General features: G+C 41.5%; 1 protein-coding gene across 1 annotated transcript in view; it reads left to right on the top strand.

Annotated features, from left to right (window-relative positions):
- The window catches only part of ps (RNA-binding protein Nova-1-like protein passilla), a 66,308-nt gene extending 60,598 nt beyond the window's left edge, over positions 1–5,710 (top strand). Inside the window, exons 6-8 of the mRNA XM_071690391.1 lie at positions 1,995–2,198; positions 2,908–3,123; positions 3,296–5,710. Of these exons, the coding sequence (XP_071546492.1) occupies positions 1,995–2,198; positions 2,908–3,123; positions 3,296–4,191 (1,316 nt within the window). The 3' untranslated portion in view covers positions 4,192–5,710. The remainder of the gene's footprint in view (positions 1–1,994; positions 2,199–2,907; positions 3,124–3,295) is intronic.
- The last annotated feature ends 17,142 nt before the right edge of the window (positions 5,711–22,852 follow it).

Below are 22,852 nucleotides of genomic sequence, written 5' to 3'. Positions count from 1 at the left end.
TACTGACATTACTTCTGCTAATTCCATTTGTAGCCACTATTAAAGATTTTTGTTCAAATGACCTTGACAGCTGAAAGATCCTTAACACTGTTATTTTAGAAGTGATTATTTTTCAATATCTATGATTGAAGTCACAACACATTCTGCACCTGCTTTTATTAAAGATAGAACAATCAGCAACATGTTGATCTAAAAGTTCAAGATATACAATCTCCAATAAACAGAATGGAAGTAAACAAAATGGCTGACTCAAATAAGTTTTATCAGAGGAAAGTGAAAGATGCAAAAAATGAGATAGTTAAACCCATAACTGCTCTTTAAAGTAAGTCATTTGCCACTGGAAAAGTTCCATGGGAATGGAAGTTTGCCATAGAATACCAGTATTAAAAAATGGTAAGTCATTGCTGAGCAATTATCAAGCTTGTCGTTTGTAGTCGGAAAACTTATGAAAACCATCATTTGGGACAAACTGTATGCCATTTAGAGAAGTACCATTCATTAAATGATTTGTAGCATGGTTTTTGACAAAATTGTTCATGTCCAATAAATCTGCTTAAATTTTTTTGTCATATAATCTAATGGTATGATGAAAGTTGAGCAGGAAAGGTCATCTATAAAGATTTTTAAAAAAGCTCATAAAGTTCCTTGACAACATTTATTGGCAGAAGTTAAATTAAATGGTGTAGATGGGGGTTGTACTTTAATGGTTAGAAAGTAGTTAAAGAAAACAAATGGTGTGTGCCAGGGATTCAGTCTTGGGACCAGTTTTCTTTCCCATACATATTATTGATAATCGGCTACAATGTAAGATGTCAAAATTTACAGATGATACCAAGCAATCAAGGAAGTGAATCTACAACTGAACTTAAATGTCTGTAGCTTCGAACTGACTTGACAAAATCATGGACTGGGCTTATGCTTGGGAAATGAAATTTAATATCAATATATACAAAGTTTTACATGTGTAATAGTAAAAATAAAAACATAAGCGACACTATGAACTCTTTGAGGTGAGAAAAGATTTGGCTGTAATAATCTTCAGTGATCTGAAGCCAATTATGCAGCATACGAAGAGTAAAAAGAGCAAACAAAACAAAATTCTTGTATTCGTAGGTTGATTTTTAATATATAAGTGTAGGGAAACCATCCTAACTCTCTTCAATTCATTGGTGTGTCCCCATCCTGAAACTTGTATTCTGTTTTGGAAGACAGAATGGAGAGAGTACAGTATCAAGCTACTAAGGTGATTTCTTGACAGAAAAACAGATTCTTTGATAACTGACTAAATGTTTAAAAGATTTGAAATATATTGTAAAGAGGAAGTTAAGGAGTGATATAAATCAGGTATTCAAAGTTAGGAAAGGCTTTGATAATCTCAGTCAAACATGCTGTGTAATCCCTGATTCATCTGACTTCACTTGCGGTTATGGATACGAACTCAAGGGCATTTGTTTTATCTTGAATGAGGCAAGGTACTTTTTCTTCAATAGGATTGTTAACAAATGGACTGATGAATATGTTTTAAGGATAGACTTGATTAATATGTCACTTCAAGTTCACATTTAATTGTATTTGCACCTCCTTAATCAAATGAACAGAGTACTGATTTTCCTCTCTCAATCATTTGTATGCCTTTCTACTCTTATCACACTAATCTGTGAGCTAATATTTTCCACTATCACAAACAGCCACAAAAGGGCCCAATAGTCTGTTACTATTTGAATTCCTTTGTATTCAGTATATCTTGTGGGCCTTCTAAATTGTACTTTTAGGGTCCTGTATATTTTGTAAAGACATCTTAGTTTTACTTTTTATATTTATTAATTTGACCTGAAGCATTTCTAAATTTTCTTGTGAAATGTTTCCTGCATTACATATTTGTGTGTATATAAATACATATATTTTGTACATTAATATTTATTTACCGATTTTTTATTTAATTATTCATTTTTGTTTTTTATTTTTTTCAAATAATACAAAATGTTTCCATTAAGTCCGATTCATCTACCTTCATCAGATTTCAAGAAGTGCTCGATCCCCACAGGTGAAGATTTTGGTCCCCAATAGCACAGCGGGCATGATCATTGGTAAAGGTGGCACTTACATCAAGCAGATAAAAGAAGAAAGTGGAGCCTATGTACAAATCTCCCAGAAGGCTAAAGATCAGTCTCTGGCTGAACGATGTATTACTGTCATATGTGAGTCCCACCTCTGGCATATTTTGATTGAATGATCATTGATATTGGTATTAGTAACACAATGGTGAAACCAGTAATGTACTTTACCTCATCAGATAATCATAGTAATGACTTTTTCTTGTATCAGATAATTCTTGTTTTTATGGAAGAATTTATTGTGGATTGCAGTTTCATCAGAATCCAAACTGATCATGGTCCATATTAAAATTTTCTGATATTTTCGGATATTTAAAATTTTTGATTCGGCAACTTAATTTGTGCATAGTGAGTGATTTTCACGTTTCTGTATTAGTTTGGAAGATATAATAACTTTTTAACTTTGTACATAAGTAGTGTATTACCATGTACATAAGTAGTTTATTGCCTCTGCTAGTGATTTTTCTTAATCATGTTTCATCATACAATACTGTGGGATATATCCCCATAACAATTGTCAGTGCACCTGATGGCTCAGCTTTGTTATTGATAATGCTTTTTGAAGTGCCACAATTTAGTTTTCAGTTGGTAATTACATTAAACTACATCGTATGATATCTTACTGTGAGGTGTCCCAATTTTACACTGTTTCCTGAAATTGGCTAATGATTTCAACATGATTGCCAAGGAAACAGTCTAGATAACCTTAGTACCTAGATATGATATTGATGTTGCTTTTAGCACTGTAAGTATTATTCTGAATACTGATTTAGTTTATTGTTTTCTCCTGTAGCTAATGATGTGGAAAATAGCAAGAATGCATGTTTGATGATCCTGGCAAAGATCGTTGAAGATCCCCAGAGCGGCACATGTCTAAATGTGAGTTATGCTGACATCACTGGTCCTGTTGCCAACCCCAATCCCACTGGTTCACCCTTTGCTAATTCTCCTGGGGGACAGAATATGCAAAATGGAAGCTTGGGAAGCTTGAATAATCCACTCTCTGCTGGTATGTATTGTCATATGTAGAGGTTACCTAGAGTAATCATTCAATAACTGTCATATACCTTGTATTTTGGCATATGTAAAGCAATGGGATAAGTATGGGTTGAGGTTTTATTTTCTCTGTAATTGAAATATTAAACATGTTTAATGATTATTCATATTTGTTTCTTTTTCAGTTAGTGGATTGGGTAATCTTCTTGGCGGTGGTGTAAATCTAACATTGAACTTAAGCTCAGCATACCCAAATGGTGGTGCTGGAAACCCTGTTGTTACTGCTCAGCTACTGGAACATGTGAGGTCCATTCTTCGTTCTTCTGGCTTTGCTGATCAATCCAATGCTGAGGTTTGCCAGGCCATCAACACTTTAATCAATTATGGTATTATTGGCTTAGGGCTGGGTCTAGGTAACCCCTCAGGTCACCAAGGGGGTCATGGAGGCCAGGGAGGTCAAGGACAAGGCACTATGGGTAACAACCCCATGTTAGGCAACATGAACAACTCTAATAACCCTAGTGAATCTTACCATGGATCATCTATGAGCAACGGGAACAATGGCCCTTTTGGACCCATCGGCACAACAGTGGCATCAGGACTGAATCTTGGGCAGGGTTTAGGCGGACCTACTTCACCTCAACGTCAAGTGGATCGGTTCAACTCTGAAGCACCATTTGATCCATTCCGTCGCCAGTCAACAGAAATGGGGGGTAGTCTTCCCCTAAACAGTAATTCATTTGGGCTTGGCACCCCTCTGAGGAAGAGCCCAACCCCTGGGGAACTTCCTCCAGGAGCTCCAGATGGTAGCAAGAAGGTTGAGGTGGAAGTTGGTGAGCACATTGTTGGCGCTATCCTGGGTCCTGGGGGAAAGTCTTTGGTGGAGATCCAGCATATCTCCGGCACCACTATTCAGATCTCCAAGAAGGGTAACTATGCTCCTGGTACTCGTAACCGCATTGTCACCATCACAGGGCTACCGTCAGGCATCTCAACAGCGCAGTTTCTCATTGAACAGCGTATCTCAGAGGAAGAGGGCAAGCGTGCCCGGCAGAATGCCATCATGGGGGTCATGCCTTAAATCACCTGTGCTTCATCTCCTCCATCTCACCCATAACTGAGCAGACCCTCATAGGGGCTTGAAAAAATATGTGCGCACACCATTGCCTCTTGCCCATTAAATTTTAGTGATGAATGTTAAAGTTTGGTGAGTCTTTTATATGAATGTTTTCAGAAATTTCAAGCTCCACCATCTGTCATCAAATTCAGGTGCTTTTCAGTAGACTGTGAAGGATTTGTATGCACTATTCTTATGTTATTTTGTATAAAATGATCTGAAACTTGTTTTTAACTGACAAGCACCTTACATTTACTGTTTAGGTCACAGAATGTCATTGTTCATTACTTTCTTCAAAGCCTTGTGTGTTCAGATGTCACCACATTCATGAGGCATAACCATTACAGACTTACCATAATTGGTCATTCTGCTCCATAAATTTCCCCAGTCACCATCTACAGTTGTTTGCAAGCATTTTATGCACCTTTGTATAGGAGACCAACTGTAAGTATTCATTGTTCATTGTTCAGATATTTAATGATTTATATATGTTTGACGAGAAGTAGTCAGCTTGATTTCCCCCTTTTTTTTATAGTTCATTTCATTGTGCAATTGTTCATGCTGAGTTGAACCTTCTTGTGGGTGTTGTCTGGGGCCACAGCATCCCTCATAGGTGGAGGATAAGCTTGTATGAAGCTGAACCTCATGCCCAGTGCTATTCGGCCACGTTTTCATTACCAGACCTGCTGAATTGTTTGGTATTTGTTTTCATAGTAATATAAAAAAAGATTTATCACTTTTTTCCTTAATTATTGAATTACAGTACTGTGAAAGTCATGATATAATTGTAAGATTTATTATGTATATTTTTGTCTTGAGTCACTTGTTTTAAGCTCGGTACTTGTGTTATGTATTTATAAAGCAGATCTGGCTTTGAAACTTTCATAACCATCTCTCTTCTGTCTTCGGTCAGAGAACATCCTACATGGCTATTCATATCGAGAGGTATGAATGTTGGCATCTTGTAACTCATGTTGAGTTTTATATGCTGCTATAAGATTTCTGCTTGGACTAGCCTATATTGGGGAGGTCATGTATAACCGTTCTCCTTAAACAACAAAAAATAAAAGTCTGAATTTTAGAAATAAGTAATGTTTCAGGTCCCTCTCAGTAAGAACATTGTACCTGGGTGGGCATAGCAGGTGTTTGAAGTATGGCTAAACTAGAGGGTGGGAAAGCCGTCAAGGCTTATTAGTTAGCCTACACTTGATAGTTAAAAGCACCCTCTTTACCTGGCTTAGTTTGAAAACTTTCAATTTGAGTGTGTTGTGTGCATTTAGGTTTTCCCTGGTACAAAATTAAACTTCAAAATGGCAGTCAGAGTTCCCCGATTGTTAAAAGACTAGGAAAACAAATTAGGTTTTATCAAAAAGTTTCTCTGAACCAGGGGATAGGCAGAAACATTTAATCATGCATCTTTCTTCATTAAATATCATTGCTCTACAAACCTTGTAAAAAATTGGCAATAAATGTGTATCCATGAGCGGCCAAGACTTTCCATATCAGCCTATCAATCAGTTTCACCGCACCAAACTGACATCCCAGCGCCCTGAATGTCAGAACAGTGTGACATTCAGGGTGCAGGCAACCAATCCTTCATCCTGCATTCTTTTAAGTCATGCCTCACGACACAGGAAGCACCGCCAGACAACACACAAAGTCAGTTTGTTGCGGCATGCTTGTAACATGATGACCTACATTGACCTTATATCCTGAAATATCCTTGAAGCAGTCACAGTAAGTAGAGTAAAAATCCCTCTTATCAGGGAATAAAGCTTGTCGACAACTGACTAAATCATAAGGTGCTCAACACAGTCATGAAGGGCATGTGGGTACTGGTGATCACATTTCACCAACATCTCAACCTCCTGGTTGGGGGGCTACACTCATTAGCTATAGTGCTCATGTTTCTTCAGTGACATGCTGTATACTGATATATATATATATATATATGGTGGCAATATTGTTTCACAGCAATCCTGCAAATAATGCTCCTTGCCCCAAGTAATATTGACTTGTTTCTTTTCTCTCCCGTCTCCATAACTTAGATAATGGATGACCCCAATGTCATGAATGATGAGTAAGCTGGTGTGTATGTGTGGAGCTGACAGTGCCAGGCTGTGGTGGTGGCGGCGGCAGGAGGGTGAGAGAGGCTCTCCACGCAGGCTCGGCACTCCCCTCCACACAGGTAGTGACTCTGTGCCTCACTCCACCCTCTTCTCCCCTACTCTAACTCCACCCCTCGCCTCATACCCATCTCCATGGGTATAGTCTTCACCTTTGACCAGTCTTGCCATTATTCCTAGGGAGAAAATTGACATTTAACTTGAGTGGGCACAATTTTTGATGACAGGATTCTCTTCAAGCCAGTAATAAAGAAAAATAATGAGGGTTTGCATGAAAAGTTCTTTTTTAGCATTTTTATATATTGTTATTGTATAATCCAAAGCACCCCTTCTCCAGGGGTTCCTGGAGACTCAAGTCTGTATTTCAATCAGTAGCATGTATAGGATGGACTGACTCCTTTGGAGGTAGAAGTTCCTTGATGGGATTGTACTCTGATACAACCTCACTGAAGGTGAGTTTTCACGCACTGCTTAACCACAAGTAGTGAGTTCGGTATATTATTTTATAATTTGTTTGCCTTTTCCCATGTTAGCAAGGTAGTGGTAGGAGCAAATGAAGTGGCTTCATTTGCTCACATCCATTCCTTCGCTTTCATGTATTATGCACCAAAATTATTGCCTCTTATCCACTATGAGGCCCCATACACCTTTCCATGGTTTTTCCAGCTGCTTCATATGCCCTGGCTTAGCCATATGACAGCATGTCATCCCCTACATGCCACAACAATCCAGTTAATTATGTCCCTTGCACTCCTGTTACCCTCTTGTTTGTTCAGGTCTCAAGCTTTAAAAGCATCTTTCCCTTAATCCTTCCACCTCATCCTTGGTATTCCCTTTTTCCTTGTTCCCTCCACTTTTGACATCCATACACTCTTAGTCATCCTCTTGTCACTTATCCTCTCCATATGCCCAAATAATTTCAACACACTCTTCAGCTTTCTCATACATTCTCCCCTTGCTGACACATATATCTTACCATTTTATTTCTTGTTCCATTAACCCTCCTCATACAACAGATTTTCCTTGAACATTTATTTCCAGCACACCCACCGCCTTCTTTACTCCTTGAATTAGTACAGCACTGATAGGACTTCTATGCCATCAGACATACCCATCTTTGCTCTTAAATAATGTTACCTCTCTTTTCATACATTCCTTAACGTGCCAGACTTCTGCCTCCCCATCTACTCTGTAGTTAATCTCAGCTCCTATGTTTCCATTTGCTGTCATATCCACACCTAGGTATATAAAACACTCAACTTATTCCAAACTCGCTCTTCAAGTAGCCTATATCTTCTCTTTGCTAACCTAATAACTTTGTTATCTTCATTTTCTCACAACTTTCTCATTTAATACACAATTCCAAACTCAGACACCAGCTTCTGCAGTTCTCACTCAAAAACCTGCCACCAACACCTGTCACTAGCAAACAATAAATGACTCACCTCCCTGGCCCTTCACTCCCAACAGATGGCATACCTGCTCATCCCTCTTGCATTCATCTTCCTCTTCACCCTATCCTTAAACAATTTAAAAGGTCAGGATGACATCACGTACCCCTACTGCAGACCCACCTTCACCTGGAACTGCTCCCACTCCCTCATCCTCTCTTCAAAAATTTCATCTGCTTCTAGTAGCTTTTCTCCCACATCATGTATTTGTAACTCCTGCAGAGCATTTCTGTCACCCCTATAACAGACTTTGTCTAGACCCATAAATGTCATATATAGGAACTTCTGATTCTCTTTAGTATTTTTCGTACACATTCAAAGTAAATCCCTGATCCACATGTCCCACCACCTGATACCGCTCATTCCTCTGTACATGCCACCATCTTTTCAGTCACCACTACCCAATATGATTTACCACGTACACTCAACAAATTTATACTTTTGTTGTTCACACAATCACTTCTATTCCCCTTACCTTTGTAAAGTGGCTTTATATGGGCATCCTGCCACAACTCACCATTGTTCCCCTTGCCTTTGTAAAGTGGCTTTATACAGGCATCCTGCCACAGCTCACCTTGAGCTGTAGGTACACTAAAAATCCTAGCTAACCAGTCAACAGCATACACGCCCCTTTTATTCAGAAAAGCGACTGCAATCCCTTCCACTCCAGCTGTTTTAATGCACATCATTTTGACCAAGGCTTTAAACACTTTGTTTTTATAAATCCACTTTCTAATACTTTCTCACTTTGCATACCTGCATGACCAGAATGTACCACAATTGCCACCTTAACATTGAACACATTTAACATCCTTTCAGAATGTTCGTGCTATCTCTTCTTGCCTTCATATCAGTTTGGTACCACTTCACTGTTTTCCACTTATGCCTTTCACTGATGTTCCCATTTGTTCTTGTTTTTTCTTACACTATTAACCTCCTTCCAAAACATTTTCTTGTCCCCCCTGAAGTTTGCTTATACTCCTTCACCCCAGCTCTCTTGACCTGCCATTTCTTCTTGTACATCTCCCAATCACGTGCACTCCTCACGTTCAAACTGTGTCCATAAACCTTTTTTTTTTTTTCACTAGCAACATTACTTCATCCCACCTGTCTTTATCCTTTCTCACCTGACCACATCTCACTTCTTCATACTGCACACTTCTCTTGCACCTAGAATCATTGCTTTCTTAGATTCCTCCCATTTGTCATCCACTCGCATAGCTCCATTTTCTCTCTCTTACTGAATATCACATGGTATCTCTTCTCAAAACATTTTTTCCAAATTCACTTTCACAACCCTCTTCTCACCAATATTTTTTCCTATTTTCCTAAAGTCACCACAAACCTTGACCCATGCCTTTTCTGTATAACGATTAGACATCCACCAGCTGCCCTGTCAACATATTTACATTCAACGTTCTCTCTTTTGCATGCCTATCAATTAATACATAATCCAATAATTCCCCCTTATCATCTTTCCTACTCACCTATGCACACTTACATATGCTCTTCTCTTTTAAGTCAAGTATTCTTAATCACCAAAGCTTTTTCAGTACCCAAATTTACAAACTATTTGCCTTTCTTGATTACAATACTGGATATCTGGTTTTCCCCAACTGCCACATCATCGACAATCACATTTACATTATTCATCACTAATGCTTGTACCTTGGATCAAAACTGCTGACACACTTGCAGAGCTCCTACCAAAACACTCCTCTCTTTATCATTCTTCTCTTGATCAGGTCCAGAAGCACTAATAATGACCCACTTCTTGTAATCCACATCAATCTGGGCTCTCTATCTTACAATCTTTTTCACATTCCCCAAAATCTTCCAGCAGCAGTCCTACCCCTTCCTTATGCCTACCCTCACACTAACCCCAATTTTATGCTTAAGACATTAACAAACCATTCTTCACCTTTCCCTCTCAGCTTTGTTTTGCTCAGAGCTAGAATGCTCAGGACCCTCTCCTCAAACATACTACCCATCTCCCCCTCTTCTCATGTTGGTTACATCCACACATTCAGACACCTTACCCCTGAGCCTTCAAGAAGGATGAGCACCCCTTCCTTGACTCCTTGTGTTTCAGCTTTTAGAAATTAGAAGTACAGGGAGGGTAGGGTTTCTAGCACACTTGCTTCCATCCCACTTGTCACCTTTTACAACATGCATGGCATATTATGTAGGAAGTTCTCTCTTTTCCCTCTCCCAAGGGATGTATTATTAAGTCCCAGGGCCCCTTTCTTTAAAGGTGCTTCTTCATCTACATTGCTGTGCTACTTGCAGCAGCAATGAAGTCATGGACTTGGTTGGAGCAAGAAGTTCCTCGATGAAACTTTACTTAATATTACAGAACGATGATACAGCCTCATTGAAGGTGACACTTCACCCATGGCATAACCACAGGCATGTGGAATTTGGTAATTCCTCACACTTACATACACATGTATGTACAGAAGTGAAGGTAGATCTGTAGCAGGGATGTGTGTTATTACCTTGGCTATCTCATTTGTTTGTGATTGGGGTGGTGAGAGATGTGAATCAAAGGGTCTTGGAGAGAGGGGTGAGTGTGTAGTCTGCAGGGTATGAGGGGGCCCGGAAAGTGAGTCGGTTGTTGCTTGCTGATGAACCAGCACTGGTGGCAGATTTGAATGAGAAAATGAAGTTAGTGTCAGAGTTAGGGAGAATGTGAAAAAAGTTGAGTAAAATGAATAAAAGCAAGGTTATTAGATTTAGCAGGGCAAGACAGGTTAGTTGGGATATCAGTTTGAAGGAAGTGCTGGGTTTTAGATACCTGAGAGTGGACATGGCAGCAAATGAAACCAGGGAAGTAGAAGTGAGTCATGGGATGAGTGAAGGAATAGAGGTTTTGGGAACATTAAGGAATGTGTGGAAAGAGAGGCCATAATCTGGGAGGGCAAAAATGGGTATGTTTGAAAGTGCAATAGTCTCAGTGATGTTTGGATGTGAGGCATGAGCTGTAGATGAGAAAGTGGTGAGAATGGTGGATGTGTCAGAATTGAAACATTTTAGGACAGGATCTGGTGTGAGGTGTTTTAAGCAAAAAAAAAAAGGTGAGAGAGAAGTGTAATAAGAAGATAAAGGTTGAAAGAGATGATGAGGGTATGCTAAAATTATTTGAACATATGAAGAAAATGAGTTAGGAGGGATTGACTGAGAGGATGCACGAGTGAAGAGAGGTTATGTGTGTCAGAAGTGGAGGGGACAAGAAGGGGAGGCCAAGTTGGAGATAGTAGGATGGAGTAGAAATAGTTTTTAGTGCGTGTGGCTTGAGTATGGAGGAAGGTGATTGGCATGCGTGGGATAGAATGAATTGGAGTGATATGGTATACAGCGGTCTGTATGCTGTCAATGGATTAAACCAGTGCATATGAAGCAGCTAGTAGAAACCATGGACTGGTGAATAGGGGACTGTGGTTTTGGTGCATTACTCAAGAGCTAGAGAATGGATTTGAGCACAAAAGACCTTTTCTTCATCTGTTCCTCTGTTACTCATGCAGGAAACAGTGAACAAGTATTTTTTTTTTTTTTTTTTTTGCCGCTGTCTCCCGCGTTTGCGACGTAGCGCAAGGAAACAGACGAAAGAAATGGCCCAACCCACCCCCATACACATGTATATACATACGTCCACACACGCAAATATACATACCTACACAGCTTTCCATGGTTTACCCCAGACGCTTCACATGCCTTGATTCAATCTACTGACAGCACGTCAACCCCGGTATACCACATCGCTCCAATTCACTCTATTCCTTGCCCTCCTTTCACCCTCCTGCATGTTCAGGCCCCGATCACACAAAATCTTTTTCACTCCATCTTTCCACCTCCAATTTGGTCTCCCTCTTCTCCTCGTTCCCTCCACCTCCGACACATATATCCTCTTGGTCAGTCTTTCCTCACTCATTCTCTCCATGTGACCAAACCATTTCAAAACACCCTCTTCTGCTCTCTCAACCACGCTCTTTTTATTTCCACACATCTCTCTTACCCTTACGTTACTTACTCGATCAAACCACCTCACACCACACATTGTCCTCAAACATCTCATTTCCAGCACATCCATCCTCCTGCGCACAACTCTATCCATAGTCCACGCCTCGCAACCATACAACATTGTTGGAACCACTATTCCTTCAAACATACCCATTTTTGCTTTCCGAGATAATGTTCTCGACTTCCACACATTCTTCAAGGCTCCCAGAATTTTCGCCCCCTCCCCCACCCTATGGTCCACTTCCGCTTCCATGTTTCCATCCGCTGCCAGATCCACTCCCAGATATCTAAAACACCTCACTTCCTCCAGTTTTTCTCCATTCAAACTCACCTCCCAATTGACTTGACCCTCAACCCTAGTGTACCTAATAACCTTGCTCTTATTCACATTTACTCTTAACTTTCTTCTTTCACACACTTTACCAAACTCAGTCACCAGCTTCTGCAGTTTCTCACATAAATCAGCCACCAGCGCTGTATCATCAGTGAACAACAACTGACTCACTTCCCAAGCTCTCTCATTCCCAACAGACTTCATCCTTGCCCCTCTTTCCAAAACTCTTGCATTCACATCCATAAGACAAGGGAGCAAATGGGAACTTCAGTGAAGGGCGCAAATGGGGAGGTGATAACAAGTAGTGGTGATGTGAGAAGGAGATGGAGTGAGTATTTTGAAGGTTTGTTGAATGTGTTTGATGATAGAGTGGCAGATATAGGGTGTTTTGGTCGAGGTGGTGTGCAAAGTGAGAGGGTTAGGGAAAATGATTTGGTAAACAGAGAAGAGGTAGTAAAAGCTTTGCGGAAGATGAAAGCCGGCAAGGCAGCAGGTTTGGATGGTATTGCAGTGGAATTTATTAAAAAAGGGGGTGACTGTATTGTTGACTGGTTGGTAAGGTTATTTAATGTATGCATGACTCATGGTGAGGTGCCTGAGGATTGGCGGAATGCGTGCATAGTGCCATTGTACAAAGGCAAAGGGGATAAGAGTAAGTGCTCAAATTACAGAGGTATAAGTTTGTTGAGTATTCCTGGTAAATTATATGGGAGGGTATTGATTGAGAGGGTGAAGGCATGTACAGAGCATCATATTGGGGAAGAGCAGTGTGGTTTCAGAAGTGGTAGAGGATGTGTGGATCAGGTGTTTGCTTTGAAGAATGTATGTGAGAAATACTTAGAAAAGCAAATGGATTTGTATGTAGCATTTATGGATCTGGAGAAGGCATATGATAGAGTTGATAGAGATGCTCTGTGGAAGGTATTAAGAATATATGGTGTGGGAGGCAAGTTGTTAGAAGCAGTGAAAAGTTTTTATCGAGGATGTAAGGCATGTGTACGTGTAGGAAGAGAGGAAAGTGATTGGTTCTCAGTGAATGTAGGTTTGCGGCAGGGGTGTGTGATGTCTCCATGGTTGTTTAATTTGTTTATGGATGGGGTTGTTAGGGAGGTGAATGCAAGAGTTTTGGAAAGAGGGGCAAGTATGAAGTCTGTTGGGGATGAGAGAGCTTGGGAAGTGAGTCAGTTGTTGTTCACTGATGATACAGCGCTGGTGGCTGATTCATGTGAGAAACTGCAGAAGCTGGTGACTGAGTTTGGTAAAGTGTGTGAAAGAAGAAAGTTAAGAGTAAATGTGAATAAGAGCAAGGTTATTAGGTACAGTAGGGTTGAGGGTCAAGTCAATTGGGAGGTGAGTTTGAATGGAGAAAAACTGGAGGAAGTGAAGTGTTTTAGATATCTGGGAGTGGATCTGGCAGCGGATGGAACCATGGAAGCGGAAGTGGATCGTAGGGTGGGGGAGGGGGCGAAAATTCTGGGGGCCTTGAAGAATGTGTGGAAGTCGAGAACATTATCTCGGAAAGCAAAAATGGGTATGTTTGAAGGAATAGTGGTTCCAACAATGTTGTATGGTTGCGAGGCGTGGGCTATGGATAGAGTTGTGTGCAGGAGGATGGATGTGCTGGAAATGAGATGTTTGAGGACAATGTGTGGTGTGAGGTGGTTTGATCGAGTAAGTAACGTAAGGGTAAGAGAGATGTGTGGAACTAAAAAGAGCGTGGTTGAGAAAGCAGAAGAGGGTGTTTTGAAATGGTTTGGGCACATGGAGAGAATGAGTGAGGAAAGATTGACCAAGAGAATATATGTGTCGGAGGTGGAGGGAACGAGGAGAAGAGGGAGACCAAATTGGAGGTGGAAAGATGGAGTGAAAAAGATTTTGTATGATCGGGGCCTGAACATGCAGAAGGGTGAAAGGAGGGCAAGGAATAGAGTGAATTGGAGCGATGTGGTATACCGGGGTTGACGGGCTGCAGAAGGGTGAAAGGAGGGCAAGGAATAGAGTGAATTGGAGCGATGTGGTATACCGGGGTTGACGGGCTGTCAGTGGATTGAATCAAGGCATGTGAAGCGTCTGGGGTAAACCATGGAAAGCTGTGTAGGTATGTATATTTGCGTGTGTGGACGTATGTATATACATGTGTATGGGGGTGGGTTGGGCCATTTCTTTCGTCTGTTTCCTTGCGCTACCTCGCAAACGCAGGAGACAGCGGCAAAAAAAAAAAAAAAAAAAAAAAAATCATATTTGTTCTTTTTTTGGTTCCCCCGACTGCTTCTCATGCCTTGGTTCAGTACGCTAATGGTATGTCAACCTCTTTACACCACATCATTCCAGTTTACTCTATCATGTGTGCAACTCTCACCCTGCTGCATGCAGAGGCCCATCACTCAAAACCTTTTTCATGCCATCCTTCCTTCCTTCCCTAGTTTGGTCTGCTCTTCCTTGTCCCCCACCACTTCTGGCTCCTATATCCTCTTTTTCAACTTGTCCTGACACAATTTTTCCATATACCCAAACCATTTCAGCACTGACCTCTTCTTTTTCAAACAGCTTTCAAAACCACACTCTTCTTATTTCCACAACTCTCATACCCATGTATTACTTAATTAAACCACCTCACACCACATCCTGTCCTCAACTACTTCATTTCCAGGACCTCCCCACCCTCCTCCACACATTCTCATCTGTAGCCCATTCCTTACATCCATAAAACATTGTTGGGACCACTGTGACTTCAAACATACCCAAATCACACTCTCAGATAATGACCCCTTTTTACAACACATTCTTCAGTCTTTACAGAACCTTCATAACCCTCACCCACTCTCCAGGAATGTGTAACACTCCACTTCAATTTTTTTTTCCATTAAAACACACCCCAAGTGACTTGTTTCTTCCCCCTGTTAAACATAATATCCTTACACTTAGAATACTCCTTTCACGTACACACTCACCCAAATTCAGTATCCAATTTATGCAGTTTCTCACTTGAAGCTGTGACCAGTGCTGTGTCGTCAGGAGACGATAACTTACTTCCAGGGTCCCCCCCCCCTCATTTTCTATAAACTGCTTACTTGCCCCCCCTCTTTAAGACCATCCAGTTCACTTCTTTCACCATACCATCCATAAGAAATTAAACGGTAACATCACACACTCCCCTGCTGCAGACCATCCTTCACCTGAAACCACTCACTATTTCTCTTTTCACTCATACACACACCTTGCATTCTCCCTAAAAACATATCAATTGCTGCTAGTAGCTTTCCTCCCAAACCATGTATTCTAAAGACTTTCCAGAAGGCATCTTTATCACCCGTATCATATGCTTACTGCAGATCCATAAATGCCATATACAGATTCTTCTGTTTCTCGGAAGTTTTTATCACATTCTTTAAAGCAGAGCCAATTCTCACATCCTCTACCACTCCTGAAACCACACACTTCCTCCCCACTCATTCTCTTTACATACCTTCACCCCCTCCCCCCACATGTGCGCGAGGTAGCGCTAGGAAAAGACAGCAAAGGCCACATTCGTTCACACTCAATCTCTAGTTGTCATATATAATGCACTGAAACCACAGCTCTCTTTCCACATCCAGGCCCAAAAAACTTTCCATGGTTTACCCCAGACGCTTCACATGCCCTGGTTCAATCCATTGACAGCATGTCAACCCTGGTATACCACATCGTTCCAATTCACTCCATTCCTTGCACGCCTCTCACCCTCCTGCATGTTAAGGCCCCGATCATTCAAAATCTTTTTCACTCCATCCTTCCACCTCCAATTTGGTCTCCCACTTCTCCTCGTTCCCTCCACCTCTGACACATATATCCTCTTGGTCAATCTTTCCTCACTCATTCTCTCCATGTGACCAAACCACCTCAAAACACCCTCTTCTGCTCTCTCAACCATACTCTTTTTATTACCACACATCTGTCTCTCCCTTTCATTACTTACTCAATCAAACCACCTTACACCACATATTGCCCTCAAACATCTCCTTTCCAGCACATCCACCCACATCCGCACAACTCTATCTATACCCCACGCCTCGCAGCCATATATCATTGTTTGAACCACTATTCCTTCAAACATATCCATTTTTTCTTTCCAAGATAATGTTCTCGCCTTCCACACATTTTTCAATGCTCCTAGAACTTTCGCCCCCTCCCCCACCCTGTGACTCACTTCCGCTTCCATTGTTCCATCTGCTGCTAAATCCACTCCCAGATATCTAAAACACCACTTCCTCCAGTTTTTCTCCATTCAAACTTACCTCCCAATTGACTGGTCCCTCAGCCCTACTGTACCTGTTAACCTTGTTGTTTTTCACATTTACTCTCGCCTTTCTTCTTTCACACACTTTACCAAACTCAGTCAGCAGCTTCGGCAGTTTCTCACCCGAATCTGCCACCAGCTGGTAAACAGAGAGCAGGTAGTAAAAGCTTTGTGGAAGGTGAAAGCCGGCAAGGCAGTGTGTTTGGATGGTATTGCAGTGGAATTTATTAAAAACAGGGTGACTGTGTTGTTGACTGGTTGGTAAGGGTATTTAATGTGTATATGACTCATGGTGAGGTGCCTGAGGATTGGTGGAATGCATGCATAGTGCCATTGAACAAAGGCGAAGGGTATAAAGGTTTGTGCTCAAATTACAGGGGTATAAGTTTGTTGAGTACTCCTGGGAAATTATATGGGAGGGTATTCATTGAGAGGGTGAAAGCATGGACAGAGCATCAGACTGGGGAAGAGCAGTGTGGTTTCAGAAGTGGTAGAGGATGTGTGGATCAGGTGTTTGCTTTGAAGAATGTATTTGAGAAATACTTAGAAAAGCAAATGGATTTGTATGTAGCATTTATGGATCTGGAGAAGGCATATGATAGAGTTGATAGAGATGCTCTGTGGAAGGTATTAAGAATATATGGTGTGGGAGGAAAGTTGTTAGAAGCAGTGAAAAGTTTTTATCTAGGATGTAAGGCATGTGTACGTGTAGGAAGAGAGGAAAGTGATCGGTTCTCAGTGAATGTAGGTTTGCGTCAGGGGTGTGTGATGTCTCCTTGGTTGTTTAATTTGTTTATGGATGGGATTGTTAGGGAGGTGAATGCAAGAGTTTTGGAAAGAGGGGCAAGTATGAAGTCTGTTGGGGATGAGAGAGCTTGGGAAGTGAGTCAGTTGTTGTTCGCTGATGATACTGCGCTGGTGGCTGATTCATGTGAGAAACTGCAGAAGCTGGTGACTTAGTTTGGTAAAGTGTGTGGAAGAAGAAAGTTAAGAGTAAATGTGAATAAGAGCAAGGTTATTAGGTACAGTAGGGTTGAGGGTCAAGTCAATTGGGAGGTGAGTTTGAATGGAGAAAAACTGGAGGAAGTGGTGTTTTAGATATCTGGGAGTGGATCTGGCAGCGGATGGAACCATGGAAGCGGAAGTGGATCATAGGGTGGGGGAGGGGGCGAAAATTCTGGGGGCCTTGAAGAATGTGTGGAAGTCGAGAACATTATCTCGGAAAGCAAAAATGGGTATGTTTGAAGGAATAGTGGTTCCAACAATGTTGTATGGTTGCGAGGCGTGGGCTATGGATAGAGTTGTGCGCAGGAGGATGGATGTGCTGGAAATGAGATGTTTGAGGACAATGTGTGGTGTGAGGTGGTTTGATCGAGTGAGTAACGTAAGGGTAAGAGAGATGTGTGGAAATAAAAAAGAGCGTGGTTGAGAGAGCAGAAGAGGGTGTTTTGAAGTGGTTTGGGCACATGGAGAGGATGAGTGAGGAAAGATTGACCAAGAGGATATATGTGTCGGAGGTGGAGGGAACAAGGAGAAGAGGGAGACCAAATTGGAGGTGGAAAGATGGAGTGAAAAAGATTTTGTGTGATCGGGGCCTGAACATGCAGGAGGGTGAAAGGAGGGCAAGGAATAGAGTGAATTGGAGCGATGTGGTATACCGGGGTTGACGTGCTGTCAGTGGATTGAATCAAGGCATGTGAAGCGTCTGGGGTAAGCCATGGAAAGCTGTGTAGGTACGTATATTTGCGTGTGTGGACGTATGTATATACATGTGTATGGGGGGGGGTTGGGCCATTTCTTTCGTCTGTTTCCTTGCGCTACCTCGCAAACGTGGGAGACAGCGACAAAGTATAATAATAATAATAATATATATATTTTTTTTTTTTTTTTATATACTTTGTCGCTGTATGTGAGCAAGGTTATTAGGTACAGTAGGGTTGAGGGTCAAGTCAATTGGGAGGTGAGTTTGAATGGTGAGAGGCTGGAGGAAGTGAAGTGTTTTAGATATCTGGGAGTGGATCTGTCAGCGGATGGAACCATGGAAGCGGAAGTGGATCATAGGGTGGGGGAGGGGGCGAAAATTTTGGGAGCCTTGAAAAATGTGTGGAAGTCGAGAACATTATCCCGGAAAGCAAAAATGGGTATGTTTGAAGGAATAGTAGTTCCAACAATGTTGTATGGTTGCGAGGCGTGGGCTATGGATAGAGTTGTGCGCAGGAGGATGGATGTGCTGGAAATGAGATGTTTGAGGACAATGTGTGGTGTGAGGTGGTTTGATCGAGTAAGTAACGTAAGGGTAAGAGAGATGTGTGGAAATAAAAAGAGCGTGGTTGAGAGAGCAGAAGAGGGTGTTTTGAAATGGTTTGGGCACATGGAGAGAATGAGTGAGGAAAGATTGACCAAGAGGATATATGTGTCGGAGGTGGAGGGAACGAGGAGAAGAGGGAGACCAAATTGGAGGTGGAAAGATGGAGTGAAAAGGATTTTGTGTGATCGGGGCCTGAACATGCAGGAGGGTGAAAGGAGGGCAAGGAATAGAGTGAATTGGAGCGATGTGGTATACAGGGGTTGACGTGCTGTCAGTGGATTGAATCAAGGCATGTGAAGCGTCTGGGGTAAACCATGGAAGGCTGTGTAGGTATGTATATTTGCGTGTGTGGACGTGTGTATGTACATGTGTATGGGGGGGGGGTTGGGCCATTTCTTTCGTCTGTTTCCTTGCGCTACCTCGCAAACGCGGGAGACAGCGACAAAGTATAAAAAAAAAAAAAAAAAAAAAAAAAAAAAAATATATATATATATACATACTCCCACAACAGGGTTGTGGGAGTATGTGATAGAATGTAAGAAAGTAAATTCTCGATTAATATGGGTAAAATTGAAAGTTGATGGAGAGAGGTGGGTGATTATTAGTGCATATGCACCTGGGCATGAGAAGAAAGTTCATGAGAGGCAAGTGTTTTGGGAGCAGCTAAATGAGTGTGTTAGCGGTTTTGATGCACGAGACCGGGTTATAGTGATGGGTGATTTGAATGCAAAGGTGAGTAATGTGGCAGTTGAGGGAATAATTGGTATGCATGGGGTGTTCAGTGTTGTAAATGGAAATGGTGAAGAGCTTGTAGATTTATGTGCTGAAAAAGGACTGATGATTGGGAATACCTGGTTTAAAAAGCGAGATATACATAAGTATACTTATGTAAGTAGGAGAGATGGCCAGAGAGCGTTATTGGATTACGTGTTAATTGACAGGCGTGCGAAAGAGAGACTTTTGGATGTTAATGTGCTGAGAGGTGCTACTGGAGGGATGTCTGATCATTATCTTGTGGAGGCTAAGGTGAAGATTAGTATGGGTTTTCAGAAAAGAGGAGTGAATGTTGGGGTGAAGAAGGTGGTGAGAGTAAGTGAGCTTGGGAAGGAGACCTGTGTGGGGAAGTACCAGGAGAGACTGTGTACAGAATGGAAAAAGGTGAGAACAATGGAAGTAAGGGGAGTGGGGGAGGAGTGGGATGTATTTAGGGAATCAGTGATGGATTGCGCAAAAGATGCTTGTGGCATGAGAAGAGTGGGAGGTGGGCTGTTTAGAAAGGGTAGTGAGTGGTGGGATGAAGAAGTAAGAGTATTAGTGAAAGAGAAGAGAGAGGCATTTAGACGATTTTTGCAGGGAAAAAATGCAATTGAGTGGGAGATGTATAAAAGAAAGAGACAGGAGGTCAAGAGAAAGGTGCAAGAGGTGAAAAAAAGGGCAAATGAGAGTTGGGGTGAGAGACTATCAGTAAATTTTAGGGAGAATAAAAAGATGTTCTGGAAGGAGGTAAATAGGGTGCGTAAGACAAGGGAGCAAATGGGAACTTCAGTGAAGGGCGTAAATGGGGAGGTGATAACAAGTAGCGGTGATGTGAGAAGGAGATGGAATGAGTATTTTGAAGGTTTGTTGAATGTGTCTGATGACAGAGTGGCAGATATAGGGTGTTTTGGTCGAGGTGGTGTGCAAAGTGAGAGGGTTAGGGAAAATGATTTGGTAAACAGAGAAGAGGTAGTAAAAGCTTTGCGGAAGATGAAAGCCGGCAAGGCAGCAGGTTTGGATGGTATTGCAGTGGAATTTATTAAAAAAGGGGGTGACTGTATTGTTGACTGGTTGGTAAGGTTATTTAATGTATGTATGACTCATGGTGAGGTGCCTGAGGATTGGCGGAATGCGTGCATAGTGCCATTGTACAAAGGCAAAGGGGATAAGAGTGAGTGCTCAAATTACAGAGGTATAAGTTTGTTGAGTATTCCTGGTAAATTATATGGGAGGGTATTGATTGAGAGGGTGAAGGCATGTACAGAGCATCAGATTGGGGAAGAGCAGTGCGGTTTCAGAAGTGGTAGAGGATGTGTGGATCAGGTGTTTGCTTTGAAGAATGTATGTGAGAAATACTTAGAAAAGCAAATGGATTTGTATGTAGCATTTATGGATCTGGAGAAGGCATATGATAGAGTTGATAGAGATGCTCTGTGGAAGGTATTAAGAATATATGGTGTGGGAGGAAAGTTGTTAGAAGCAGTGAAAAGTTTTTATCGAGGATGTAAGGCATGTGTACGTGTAGGAAGAGAGGAAAGTGATTGGTTCTCAGTGAATGTAGGTTTGCGGCAGGGGTGTGTGATGTCTCCATGGTTGTTTAATTTGTTTATGGATGGGGTTGTAAGGGAGGTAAATGCAAGAGTCCTGGAAAGAGGGGCAAGTATGAAGTCTGTTGGGGATGAGAGAGCTTGGGAAGTGAGTCAGTTGTTGTTCGCTGATGATACAGCGCTGGTGGCTGATTCATGTGAGAAACTGCAGAAGCTGGTGACTGAGTTTGGTAAAGTGTGTGGAAGAAGAAAGTTGAGAGTAAATGTGAATAAGAGCAAGGTTATTAGGTACAGTAGGGGTGAGGGTCAAGTCAATTGGGAGGTGAGTTTGAATGGAGAAAAACTGGAGGAAGTGAAGTGTTTTAGATATCTGGGAGTGGATCTGTCAGCGGATGGAACCATGGAAGCGGAAGTGGATCATAGGGTGGGGGAGGGGGCGAAAATTTTGGGAGCCTTGAAAAATGTGTGGAAGTCGAGAACATTATCTCGGAAAGCAAAAATGGGTATGTTTGAGGAATAGTGGTTCCAACAATGTTGTATGGTTGCGAGGCGTGGGCTATGGATAGAGATGTGCGCAGGAGGATGGATGTGCTGGAAATGAGATGTTTGAGGACAATGTGTGGTGTGAGGTGGTTTGATCGAGTAAGTAACGTAAGGGTAAGAGAGATGTGTGGAAATAAAAAGAGCGTGGTTGAGAGAGCAGAAGAGGGTGTTTTGAAATGGTTTGGGCACATGGAGAGAATGAGTGAGGAAAGATTGACCAAGAGGATATATGTGTCGGAGGTGGAGGGAACGAGGAGAAGAGGGAGACCAAATTGGAGGTGGAAAGATGGAGTGAAAAAGATTATGTGTGATCGGGGCCTGAACATGCAGGAGGGTGAAAGGAGGGCAAGAAATAGAGTGAATTGGAGTCATGTGGTATACAGGGGTTGACGTGATGTCAGTGGATTGAAGCAAGGCATGTGAAGCGTCTGGGGTAAACCATGGAAAGCTGTGTAGGTATGTATATTTGCGTGTGTGGACGAGTGTATGTACATGTGTATGGGGGGGGGGGGGTTGGGCCATTTCTTTCGTCTGTTTCCTTGCGCTACCTCGCAAACGCGGGAGACAGCGACAAAGTATAAAAAAAAAAAAAAAAAAAAAAAAATATATATATATATATATATATATATATATATATATACATATATACATACACACATATACATATATATACATATGAAAAATGTAAGAAATAATTTAGAAAACTGAAACTTCTAGCTTGAAATGAAAATGAAAAATGAATGTCACATAATGGTTCAACCTCTGGCTATGGAAAAGGGAAATGTATGATTTATTTACACAAACGTTAATAGTAGTTTTCATCAATTTAACCACTGTATTATACTGCCTGGTCGACTTCTCTTATCATGAAACAGGAATATTGGCTTATGATGTTTCTCAATTGTCTTCATTACACAATGTACAACCATATCTTGGATACATGAGGGTAGGTAGTTGGTCGTCCGCCATAATAAATTCTTGACAGACCAAACATTTATCTGGACCTCAACTTTTCCAGTACATATATGAAAAACACCTTTTTGCTTTCCATCTCTATCACTTTGAAAGAAACTCCCTTTGTTCACATTTCAATGAAAGAATAAGCTTCAATGTCTAAGCTACATTTTTTTCCAATTTCACTATTTTCTTGTCAGAGTACCATGTATGAAAACTATCACTCCAGTAACACAACTATAAACATTTACTTCCCCTTTAAAAATGTTCTGGGGAAGTCTGTCTCGATACATTGCGGGTCACTCTACCA

Source organism: Panulirus ornatus, chromosome 3 (genome assembly GCF_036320965.1).
Source record: "Panulirus ornatus isolate Po-2019 chromosome 3, ASM3632096v1, whole genome shotgun sequence".
In the NCBI taxonomy this organism is placed as follows: domain Eukaryota; kingdom Metazoa; phylum Arthropoda; class Malacostraca; order Decapoda; family Palinuridae; genus Panulirus; species Panulirus ornatus.
This window is presented reverse-complemented; position numbering and strand designations above follow the sequence as displayed.